Here is a 13,499-nt window from a genome sequence, read left to right as displayed (position 1 = left end):
CTCTTCTTTATTTTTTTTTCTCTCTTCGTTTCTATCTTTTATTCCCCTTCAAAAGGAGAATAGAGGCTAGAAAGGCAAAGAGAAGGAAAAGAGAAGGAAAAGAGGAAACAAAATTTTTTTTTGCAATGATCACAATGTTATTGCATATCATTTTCGAGATCCAGCACTCTGGTTTTTCAAAATCTTTCAATCCAGATTCGAATTTTAAAACTTTTCTTTCGAAATCAATTTAAAAAACCTAGGTTTTAGATTGATATTTGCCATTTACCAACCCCCTGGATCTTATATTCCTTTACTTCAAAATATTTTCTTTAAAAAGCGATCTGGATTCGTTTTAAACTCAAATTTTAACTGACCTCAACTCTTAGATGAGACCCATCTAGGTGGTGTCGCTTCTAGATCCCTTCTTTTTATCCAAATTTCTCAAATTTCAGAGTTTTAGTTGATTTATGACTGTCTTTTCACCTTTTTGAACCTTTTTAAAATTCTATTTTGGTTTTGAACCAGAAGAAGCCTTATCACTTGTCCATTTCCTCCATTTTGGCCAAAATCTTAGAGTTTCAGTTGGACTATGACTCTATCACAAAGTTTCAGTCGGATTAAGACTCTAACTTTCACTTCTATTTTTACCCGTTTTTAAGAAAATCTTTCAAAATCTTTCAAAAAAACCCAAAATCTTAGAGTTTCAGTCGGACTAGGACTTTACCACAGATTTTTAATCGGATTAGGACTTTATCTTTCGTTTCTATTTTTACCTGTTTTAAAAAAAATCTTCAAAATCTTTTGAAATAAGTCAAAATTTTAGAGTTTTAGTTAGATGAGGACTCTGTTCCAGAGTTTCAGTTGGATTAGGACTCTAACCCTGACTTCATCTTTGAGAAAATCTTTCAAAAACTTCTTCATTTATCTTTCAAAAAATCAAATTTCAAAATTTCAGGACTTTATTGTAGAGTTTCAAAATTTTAGGACTTTGCCCCAGAGTTTCAGTCGGTCCAGAACTCTACTATGATTTCATCTTTTTACTTTTATTTCACTTGTTTTTTTAAAATAGACGCAATTCTCAGAGTTTTAAAATTTTGAGACTCTATTCCAGAGTCCCAATCGATTAGGACTCTGACCCTGATTTTGTCATTTTGTTCACTTTTATTAATCTCTGAGAAAATCTTTCAAAATCACTTTGTTTGTCCTTAAAAAACCAATTTAAGAGTTTTAAAATTTTAGGACTCTAGTCAAAAGTTTCAGTTGGTTTAGGACTCTAATTTTCTTGAATTTATTCTCTGCTTTTATTCCTATTTGTTTTAACCTTTATTTTAACCTGTTCAAAAACTCAAATGCGGGGCCCACATACCTGGCACTACATTCGAGAGTTTTTTAATTCATCTAAGACTCGAGTTGATTTAGAATTTTGTTTTTTTACCTTTTATTTTAAACCCTTTTTGAAAATCTTGTTTTTAACACCTTTATTTTCAAACTTTAAAAATCATTTTCTGAAAACTCAAATAGGGCCCACAGTAGGTGGCGCCACATTTGAAAGAGGTTAGTTCAAGTTTGGTTAGTATCCTAATTGAATTAGAATTTCAAAAAGATCAAAATTGATTTTAAAACCTAACATTTATTTTCACTTTTTAAAACCTTATTTTTAAATCTTGAAATTAGGGCTTTTAAAATCAAATGTGGGCCCACAGTAGGTGGCTCCACATTTCCAATTTACAGATCTAAAAAATGATCTCTCATTAGGGAGATTCCATCCGATCAAGTTGATCAAAAATCTGTAAAAGCCTGTGAAAGAAAATTCAACAAATTTCTGATTTTTTATCCAAATGACAAATGAAAACTTAATGAAATTTTCTGAAAATTGATATGCATAAACTAGACATTCTAAGAAGAAAACTCTTTCTAACATATCTAAAAAATAATCTCCCATGAGGGAGATATGAATGCAACAAGTTAGTTTTAAATCAGAATAATGCCTGTAATTGCAAATAGACAAGGTTCTGGCTTCAAATGCAAAAAAAATAAAAATATTCTATAGAAATAAATAAAAAATTACATAAAAAAACTAAACATGCAGATAAAGATCCTTTTTACAAATATAAAAAATGATCTCCCATTAGGGAGATATGACTCTAACAAAATGAGTTAAAAACAAACCCCAAAAAGTGACACAATATAACAAGGTTGTGATTTTTTGCCAAAAATAGATATGAAAACACCATAGAAAGTGATAAAAAATCACATGAAAAAACTAGACTCAATGCTAGAGATTCCTCTTTTTACAGATTTGAAAGATCATCTCTGGTTAGAGAGAAATCACTCCAACAAGTTGGTCTAATTTAAGGAAAAATTCGGACGAGGCAAACAGCAGGGTCTGAATCCCGATTTTTTTGAGGAATCAAACCAACTCAGAATGATCTGATTTTTGTTATAGATCCCCAAAACATACTAATAAAGCTGTGGTAAAAAAATCAGATCAAAATAAAACTTAATTACATGCGAAATGATGAAGGAAAAATGGACCAAAATTGAAAAGATCATCTCAACACAATTGAATGGAATAAAATCTCAAAATTGAATTGATCCAATGATCAAAACGTGAGATCTATCATTCTAGATCATTGATGATAATGAAAATGATATAAAAACATAAATAAAAGCATATAAAATGAAATCAAAGCATTAGGGCATAAATTAAAATTGATTTGACCCATAGAATGTAGAATTTGATCTATTGAAGATCAAATCCTAATTCTAAATGGCTAAAATGAAAATACACAATGTAAATAGCAATTTGAATGGATCAAAACATAGGAAATGAAAATTTACATGAAATTAAACTAGATCTGCATTGTTATTACACGAAATTGAAAGGAAATGCAAGAAAGAAGGGAAGAAAGAGGGGGGGGGAGGATTTTTGAGAAATTAAAGAAAATAGAAAGAAAAAAAAATAAGAAAGAAAGGGAGAGAGATGGCCTACCTTGGGCTTCTTCTTCTTCTTTGCTCCAGCCACCAATGAAAAGGAGGAGAGTTTTCTTCTTTAGAAAACTCGTTCACTCCTAAGTGAAAAAAGGAAGAGAGAGACGAGAAGGGAAGAGAAAAATAACTTTTTTTTGTTCTCTCAATTTCTCAAACTCCAACTTGATGAGAAGAGAGACCCCCAAAGAGTCCATTTATAGTTTGAGAATGGGGTTGGATTTTGCAAAACTTTAGATATGTGACTAAAAATCTCAAGAAGGAGAAGCCAAGCCCATGTGGGCATTTTTCTTTTTTGTAAATGGGCATAAATGCCTTTTTCGAAAAGCTTGGACACATGACACCCATCTTGCACATGGGTGCCCATGTGGCAAAGGGGGGCTCACATGGGGTTGGCGCCAACCCCATGTGGGTCTTTTCCAACTTTGTAAATGGGAAAAATAGCCCTTTGTGAAATCAATTGACACATGACACCCTCTTGCAAGGGGGTGCCTATGTGTGTCTTTTTTTAATTTAATAGATAGGCAAAATGGGATTTTCTTAAAAAATTTGACACATGGCATCACCTTGTAGGTGATGCTCATGTGGGTTTTTAAAGACAAGAGGGGTTTTAAAGTTTTGCAAAAAACTATTTTTATCTTGAATTTAAAAAATGCCAAGTGGTGTCCCTCTTTGAAGGTAATTTTCTTGTTTTTTGAAAATAAAGGAAAAGAGGGATGAAATATGCAAGTGAAAAGATGAATTTTTGGAAATAATTGAACTTTAAAATTCAATTTTTGATTTATAAAATCCGAATTGGGCAAAACCGGATCCAGATTGAAATTTTGCAAAACATTGATTTTGGTTTCTGAAATTTCAAGGATTATTTTGAAATTGGGGGAAATTGGGGATACAAATTGGATTTTGATTTCGAATTTGAAATCCCTAAATTGATTTTGAATAAAAAATGGATTTTGAAATTGGATCTGAATCCATTTTAACATTTTGAAATCCAAACTGAATTTTGAACTACATCCAAGGTATTTTTCGAAGGAATTTTGAAATTCAAAGGTTTGTTTTTGGATTTTGAAGTTAATATTCTTGAAGATATTTTCACACCACCGTCATGCTAATGCCATATTTAATAAGCATTCTGATCTAAAATTGATGAATGTTTCCAAAACACATTTTACACCCATTACTGTGATGGTGAAAAGAATCAAGGAAGTCAAGAATGTTTTGACTAACATGGTGACTGATGATAATTGGGCATTCTATCGTGTTGATGATGTTGCCAAGGCCTAAGAAATTAAGAAATGTATTATTGATGATGAATTTTGGGATAGAGTCATGTACTTTCTTGAGTTTACGTAACCTATTTGAGAAATGCTGAGAGAAGTTGACAAGGATTAGCTCATGCTTTACAAAGTTTATGAAATGTGGGATAATATGATTGAAAAAATTCAAGTTGCAGTTTTCAAGTATGAGGAAAAAGATCTTGCACTGGATTATTATGAATTTTTTAATTATATACATTTAATTTTAGTTAAAAGATGGGATAAAGAAACATTCATTTGTATTACATGGCATATTCTCTCAAAATATTATGCAAAGAAGTGGCAGGAAGGTGGTGTTGATTGTGTCCCTCCAAATTTAGACCCAAAGTTATAAGGCATAGAAATATTTGTATGACAAGACTTTATAGAGAACCACATATTATAAAGCAAGCCACATAAGAGTTTGAAACATTTTCCTCTGAAAGGTTATATGAACAAGCATTAATAACAAGAGAGAATGAAGATATAGATCCTATCACATGGTGGTCAACATATGAATCGAAAACACTTCTTCTCTAACATCTTGCATTGAGATTGTTATCTCAGCCTGCTAGATCATCATGTTGTGAAAGAAATTGGAGCACATATGCCCAAATCCACAACATCAAGAGAAACAAACTCACCAACAAGCATGCAAAGGATTTAGTCTTCGTTCATTAAAACCTTTGATAACTTTCACAAACCAATGACAAATATATGCATTATTATTTAATTTTTATTTTAGTTATTTAACTATTTTGTAGTTCCTTCATCTAAATATGTATGTATTTAATATTTTTAAAATTTAATTGTAATACAGACAAAGATTATCCAAATTTTGAGATGTAAACCCAGATGAGTGTGACTTGGAGGGGGAGCATGATTTCAACACCGCAAACATAGACTTAATTGAGTTTCTTCTTCATCCTTATGCTGAAATTGATAAAGAAGAAAATTATTAGGATCATTACCTTATCATCATATACATTGTGTATGATATATTTTTGGCATGCAATTATGCATTGTTTGTTTCTTTTGTTAGTATAATTTATTTTTTTTTACTTGACTCGTTTGATTGGTATGCAATTTGCTTGACTTGACTTATACTTCCTTATTCATAGTTAATTTGATTTATTGCATGTATTTATTCACGATGAATTGATGATATGATAATTGTTTTATGATATGATAATTATTTTTATTTCATTAGTAATGGTAACTTAAAACTGTTACAATATATATATATATACCATCCCTGCACCCCTACACCCAAGTTTTTTTTAAAGTGCTGCATCATCACACCATCATTTGCACCCACACCTATGTGACATAGTTTGCTACCCTACTTTCATTTATAGATCTACTTGGATTTATCAGGTTTGAGTTTATTGTTGATGATATCTCTTGCTGATGTCACTGTTGACATGGGCCTTCAAAATTGATTTGTTCATGGAAACCAAAAGATCGCAGGCTTATTTTGTTTTGTCTAAGTCCACTTTGTTGTTAAATGTGCAAATAGTATTTGGTGAAAGTATTTTCCAATTAAAGGAAACCACCAACTATTTACAACACGGCGGCACACCAATATGAGCTGCGTCACCTTGTTAGCTGAGGATTAATTGCAATGTGTCAACTCTTGGGTTTTTCAAAAATATTCCACTTAATAATGTATCATCTAACCAACTGATGCTAAGTTGTTAGTAAGTTTGTTGAAGCTTTGAGAAAGATTGGCAACTATTACTAGAAGAGTTTGACCAATGCCCACACAAATCCTCAGCTCCACTCCTAACCAAAGCTAAAATGGATGGACCCATACCCTCTCAAGCAAAAAAGTAAGAGTTACGGGATATGAGAGTCAGCCTTCTTTTGGAATGTTGCTTGCATTTGATAATCATAATATAATGGCCTACGGACAATGTTGTTAAAATTGGTTCAATAGGTGAATCGGTTTCTTAAAAAACCCTTTGAATCTAATCAAACCAAATAGTTTGTGAATCGGTATTTTTTCGCCATAAGATGAGTCATTAGAAATAAAAAAATATTTAAGAAAATATTAAAAATTTCTAACCCTCTTAAAAATATTAAGTAAATATTAAAAAATACTAGTTGAATCAACCCTGAATCGGCCACTTATGAATTGACTTTGGACCAATTCAATCTGAATCGACGGATGCGGGTTGATTCTGACAACATTGCCTACTGCTGCTTGTGGACTTGGACACCTAGTTTGATTTGACAATAGGGTTTAAATAGATGTTTGGTCAATTTAATCTTTTTAAAATTTTTGAATTTAGATTGGGAATTGTAAGTAGCGTATTGGTTGGTCCAGTTATCTCCAAGTATGCTCATGATTAAGATTAACGTGCTCAGGCAAGGTTGTAAGTATATTGTTACCCTTATCAATTGGGCCAATAGTAATATTGTATCCTATCTTAAATTTTTAATAAAAAGTTTTAAACAATTCAAAAAAATCAAGAAAATTCAGAATTTTAGTACAAATTCTAAAAAAATCATATCACATAAAATAATGATGAATTGCACAAAATACAACCATAAAATCACATATGAAGCATTTATGTCTCTATGAGCTGCATAAAACATCATCAAACATCAACTATCTCACAAGAACAATGCAAATTGTTAAATATCTTTCAATTAAGAACATGCCATAAGACTCATACTTCCATACTATATAAACAAAAATATTATGGCAATAGTTGCACTCAATTTTTAATCGGTTTTCACTCCTTAATTGAGTGCCCCATTGACATGCCGGATCATCTTAGGAGTGTGGAGCCTGATTTTTACCTTGTTATAAATCTTTAATTTTCGTTTTTTGAAGAGTAGCTTTGTAATTTTACTTGTAATAAAGATTTTGATACCTTAACCCTGTTTTTTAGTGAAAAAAAATAGTGAAAATGCATTTTTTTAATCTTAACCCACTTCTTTGGGTGAAAAAACAGTGGAAATGCACTTCTAATGGCCTCTAGACAAATGAAGAAGTTGGTCCTCAAAAGGTATTTAAAACCCAAAATAAAAAAAATGGCCTTTTTAAAGTGCGCCAAAGGTGTATTGTACGATACAACACGATACATTGTATCGCGATACAAGTGTGTACCGTATCGTATCGTACCGTAAGATACGACACAATACAGACAACCTTGTGCTCAGGTGTTTGACATCTATCCAGAAGATCATAATTAAACTGAGTTTATAGACCAAAATGGTGTTTCAATTAGGTGTCAAGCACATCGATGCACCAAGCAATTTTTTTAGAAAGATGTATCAAGCAATTTATAACATGGTCAGAACCAGCACCCTATGAGTTTTTTATCACCTTGCATACACACTTTAAAAACTTTAAGTTTTATTGGAAAAAATGTTAAATTGTTCTACTGATTATGATCATGAGAATGTCAACAATTACTACTGAGATTATCAGTAGCACAAAACACAACATATAGAGATCTCTAAAAAAGTTGAGGGCTAATCTGAGCTCAAAACTAAGAGCCAGAAGTGAGCCGGTAATTGTTGTTCATGCAATATAATAGCAAACCAAACCACCAGTGTTTAAATGCCAGAGATCTCCGCTTATCGATATATAACATTCTGGATATTAGCTCTGCTGGGTTGGTTGAGACCTCAATCAGCATACCACTTTCCAATGCACCTATTCTCTAAAGGGGCATTTGTTTCATTCCACCAATCAGAAAAGACTCCATGGGAAAGGCAGCCCATGATGAAAAGGTCATTCCATCTGTTAAAAAATGCATACGTAAATCCATTCACAGGGGGTTGGTGTGTATGGATGTACATAGTAAATGCATGGTCAACGTGGAAAGCAACTCATGATGACTGTGGGTCCAACAGGAAAATGGAGTTGGCATGTTTGTTTCACCTGCATACGTAAATGGAGGGTTTCATATGTAAAGCCCCATTTTCATGTGTAAATTGGGTGAAACAAACGACCTCTAACTATGAGTGGACAACACTGTTAAAGTGACTGGAGTTTGGTGAAATCGCCTCCATGCTGACTAGGAATATATGCTAGCACCAGTGATGTCAATCATCTATGGCAGTAAACAGGGTTCTTTGTTGTTGTGTGACTAAAAATAGTTGTATGCATCTCTGATTATGGGCCCATTCAGTACCACCTCCTTGCCTCCTTCCTGGTTAGGAAATACCAAACACCCATGGTCAATAATCAATAATATTTATACTTGTGTTATTGACCATGATGCTATCTATAATCTTGTATGCTTTTACTTGTTCATGCAAAAGCTTAGGATGCATGATTATTGTGATTGGGCTGAGTCACCAAATTTTGAAGTTTTTTTTTCTCTGAACTTTTCTGTCAATTAGAGGTTCCACTAGTGTAAGTGAATCTCTTTTCTTCTTATTTATTATAGGGATATAGTTTCAATGGAAGCAAACAAACACTTTTTGCCTTTATATAGGTTAGTCTGCCCTTTTGAAAGTTGTGGCTTTAGATTAACCAAATACACGTTTTTAAACTTTTGGAATCTACAGATCTCATGCGAGATGTTTGAATTGATTGAATATTATTGACTCTTCGTGGTGTTATATGCACGTTTGCAGACTACCATTAGAAATGTGTTGTATGTGTCTGGTTAGAGGGCATTTGCAGAAATGACACAGTTGGGACTCCTGTGGCAGTGGAGAGGAAAAGGGAGGATAAGCACTGTTTGGAGAGGGGGAGAGAGTCAATGACGAGGGAAGAAGAAAGAGAGACTGAGACAAGGAAAGGAGCACGTGAGGGCTAGGTGTTTCTGTAGGGGCAGCATACCAAGACCTAACATTCACTCTCATACAATGTTGTGAATAGTGTTAAGGCGTAGTGAGGCATAAGACCCGCTCATGAAGCGAGGCGTAAGGCGTAAGCTTCACAAAAAAGCAACAAATCAATGAATTACTAAATCAATATATAATTAATTAATTAATTAATAAGAACAAAGTAATTTCTGATTAACAGGCCTGATTGTTCAAGAGGAACAGGGGAAGAAGAAAAACGAGGAGGGAAGAAGGGGGAAGAAGAAGGAGAAGAAAAGGAAGTAGGAGGGAAGACAATGTATGTTCACCTATACACACCACACATAATTACATATAAAAAATACAATTACACAATACACACAGCCTGCCACTCACAGGCATAAACACTGTATGTTCACCTACACACACATATATATACAACAACACACAGACTCAACTACATTTATATATACACTACGGTAATACACACACAGTCACTCATCCACATACAAATGCACAGACAATGCTAACAAACAAAGCACATATACACACACAGCATGTTCACCTACATACACATCATATGCACTCATCATAAAGCACACATACACATATATGCATGGCATTCATCAGACACAACACAACTACAGAAAAAAAAAGGAAGAAGAAAGATAGAAAAGAAGAAGAAAGAAAGAAAAGAAACAAAAAGAAAAGAAAAAGAAGGGGAAAAAAGAAAAAAAGAAGAAAGAAAGAAAAAGGAAAAGATGGGAAAAAACAGAAGAAGAAGAAGAAGAATGAAATAACATCCTAAAGATAATAAATTCAAACTTCACCCTATATAATCAGGGGCTTTGGGAGGGTCGTGATCACCAAGTATGGAAAGTATTCAACATCCACCAGCTACGGGCAGAGTCTCAGAAGCTTAGTATCCTTAATGAGGCACAACCCAAAGCGGAATTCTCACAAATCATACCATTAGAACTCATATTCCAACAGAAGAAATCCCCAACAGGCTGGTGGAACTAAAGGGTGGTCAAAACAGGTTGAGAATAACGGATAGGAGCTCGTACTTCCAACTAAATCCTTTCAAAATGACAATAAATAAAACATCAAAATGCTACAATAATTCAAAGTAGCCATCCTATCCGGTAAAAATAACCAAAACGCCCGCATCAACACATGAGAAAATTGCTGCCTTAACAAAATCAACGTAAAATATGAAGCTTAAAGATATCATTGTCTCAAGGAGATCCAAGGGTTGTATGTCTTTGCAATGATGAGTAGAAGTCATATTGTTCTATTTTAGTCTTCATATTCTACTATTGGTGGTATGTTGTTGGAGACAATCCAAACTATACTTTTTTTTTCTTATGATGCAATAAGTCCTAATGTTTTGAAACTTGACCTAGACTCCAAACGATGCATCGCAAAGAGTCATATCATGGTACCACAGGTGCTGGTATACAAAATTATAAGATGCATGGCTGGAGGGCTAAAACAAATTTCACATGAATGAATAATGCAAAGCCTACAAATCATGTTCTGAAAAGGGCACAAAAATTACTTACCCCAGGTCAAAGATCAGCATTTGGAAAAGGATGCATAATTAGCGACAAGCAACTCCACTACAAAAACTGCTAACACCTTCGACCATCGCCATGAAATTCCATTCTGTAAATTGTGATGCATCATATAAAGAAACAAATGTTGTCAGAAACTATATATACAATCAGGAGAAGGAGCATCATGCATGAATTGTAAAAGAGAAAAGCAACCTGAAATTTCTGTTTGGCTACAATGACTGTCATCTAGCTTTCTGGTTTCTAGATTGATTAACATATTCACTGATCAGAGACATATAAGCAGCATAATCCGAAACCAATCCCTTTTCGCAACGGAGTTTCATAAAATCATGCGACCGTCCATTCTTGCAGTGCCCTTCCAAAAGAATGTTGTATGTTACGTCATCCGGTACAACACCCAAGTTAAGCATAGCATTCAGCAGCATGTTTGCATTTTCCATCTGTCCCTGCTTGCAAAGTCCATTCATAAGGACATTATACGTCACAACACCTGGCACAAGCCCTTCGTTCTGCATCTCTTTCAGCAGCTTGAAACCTGCCTTCACGTCACCCTTTTTACAATAGCCGTCAATAACCATTGTATAAGTTGCTTCATCTGGAGTCCGTCCAGACCTTAGCATATCAGCCAAAACCGATCGAGCATCAGACATCCACCCTTGCCTACTAAGCCCACAAATAAGAGTCGTATAAGCCACGTTATCCAATTCAATCCCTTCCCGTGTCATTTCCTTCTTAACTTCAATTGCTTGGTGCAAATTTCCTTGTTTACAGCAACCATCGATCAGAGTTGTATATGTTATCTTATCAGGCTTCAATCCCTTCACACGAATTTGGTCCACCAGGAGCCTTGCCTCTATCAGTTCACCGACCAAACACAGTCCATAGATGAGCGAATTATATGTTACGGTATCTGGTTTTATTCCCATGAGTAACATTTCCTGGAAGATCTCCATAGCCACTCGAATCTTCCCTTCTTTGCAATATCCATCAATCAAGGTAGTGAAAGCAATATGATTCAGGACCAACCCCCTTGCAACCATATCAAGGAACAATTTATGAGCTTCCTCCAACCGACTTTGCTTACAGAGGCCGTTGATTAGGACGCTGTAGGTGACAACATCAGGACAAATCCTAACCTCCAACATGGCACTCATCAGCTCAAAACCTGCCTGCAAATCACCCTTCTTGCAGCAGCCATTGATCAGAGTGTTGAAGGAGACCACCGTTGGGATAAGCCCTCGGCGCCGGACCTCCTCAAGCATGGCCCGTGCCTCTTTGATGCTACCCGCCTTGCACAGAGAATGCATCAACACGTTAAAGGTATTTATAGTAGGGGGAAAGCCGCTATCCAGCATCTCCGAGTAAAAGGCCCAGGAAGCAGTGGGAGAGTTAGACTCGACGATAAGTTTGAGGAGACGATTGCAGGGCTGGAGAGGAAGCGGAAACCCGTACATTTTCATCGATCTCATGCACTGAATCGAATCAGGAAAAAAACCCATATCTATGTAAACATCCATCAAAATGTTGAAGATCGCAGGATGCGGTGGCATGCCTGGAAGGCGTGTATCCATGACGGCCTTGAAGACGGAGGAAGCAGAGTCCTTGCCCTTGCGGGAGACGGCGAACCCAAGGAGAGAGAGAGCTTCTTGGTCCATTCTGTGTAGGCAGAGGAAGTGGACCATGGAGCAATAGGACTGAAGGGTATGCCTGAAGCATTTCTCCTGGCCCAGCCATTTGAAGAAGGACAAGAGATAACCGGGGTGAATGAATGGAGCTTTGGTGTGAATGAGCTGGATTATGTGATCGGGCGTGAGGCAAAGAAGGAGCTTCTTTATAGATGATGAGGCATGGAAGGTGTGGGGATTCTTGTTGTGAAGGAGAGCTGTGATGGAGGTAAGGATGTCATCATCCCGTTGTCCCCGTTGCTGTTGTTGTCGTTGTCGACGCCGTCGTATCTCCTCCTTCTGTGGTGAAGAAGAAACGAACGGAGAGACCAAAGCAGATGGGAAGCGGTGGATTGAGAAACAGATGCTCCGGCAGGGATTAAAAAGCATAATGGCCTTCCAGGAAATTTTCATTTGCTACTTTTTTCAGTCTGCTCCCCACACACTCATGCATCCTGCGATGGGAGGAGAGGAAAAAAAAAAGTTCTTTTATACTCCGTTTGGGAACCCGAGATGAGAGGAAAGGGATGATGTCAATGGGTCGGGTTTGACCCGGATCTGACCGTACCAAACCCTATAGGGTTAAGGTTTGGTGATAAATAAGAAGGCGGACCAGAAAAGTCCGATTGATATATGGAGCCGGGTATGGTTTGTAAAATTTTATACCAAATTTGGGCTTGACCCAAGTTCGAATTAAGATCTGCAATTTTCAATGTAAATATGATAAAAAATATTATTTTAGTAGGTATGGTTCATGTAATCTTTACAGAATTTGGGTATGAGTATGGTTTTACCTGACTTTGAACCAAACTCAATCCATTGACACCCTGGAGTGGAGATTATATTTAACAGGATGTACTTAATACTACTTACCCTGCAGGTGTTTCAGAACACTGTTTTCAGATATAAGAATGGTGTTGAAAGTGGAGATAACATCCTGTGATCACGCAAATTTTTTTCCTTTTATTCATTTTTAGGGGAAGAAAGAAAAAAACTCTCGCAAGGTCTCACTTGACCTTTTATAAAGATATTTTGAAATTACTTGTCTCCCTTTTGAAATTTACGAGAAAATGCGGAGACGAGATTCGCTCATTGGTACGAGGTTCAACCGTTCCTGGCGCCTTTACCAGGGATAATTGAACCAAGGATCAAATTTATGCCTTTGACTTGCCTAAATTTGTCTAAAAAATCATTCTAAGTCCTAAATGTACATAGAATCA

The 13,499-nt window shown here is 35.4% G+C and overlaps 1 protein-coding gene across 1 annotated transcript; it reads right to left on the bottom strand.

The window, feature by feature from the left end:
* Positions 1-10,353: 10,353 nt before the first annotated feature.
* On the bottom strand, positions 10,354-12,687 carry LOC149819558 (Pentatricopeptide repeat (PPR) superfamily protein). The gene is made up of 2 exons (XM_089983520.1): positions 10,808-12,687; positions 10,354-10,703 (listed from the first exon to the last, which is right to left on the bottom strand). The coding sequence occupies exon 1, from the start codon at positions 12,667-12,669 to the stop codon at positions 10,837-10,839; it is 1,833 nt and encodes a 610-aa protein (XP_089839646.1). The 5' UTR covers positions 12,670-12,687; the 3' UTR covers positions 10,354-10,703; positions 10,808-10,836.
* Positions 12,688-13,499: the final 812 nt, after the last annotated feature.

The sequence above is a fragment of the Nuphar pumila genome, chromosome 12 (assembly GCF_984573655.1).
Source record: "Nuphar pumila chromosome 12, dmNupPumi1.hap1.1, whole genome shotgun sequence".
Lineage (NCBI taxonomy): Eukaryota > Viridiplantae > Streptophyta > Magnoliopsida > Nymphaeales > Nymphaeaceae > Nuphar > Nuphar pumila.
Note: the sequence above shows the minus strand (reverse complement) of the source record. Positions and strands in the feature narration are given on the sequence as shown.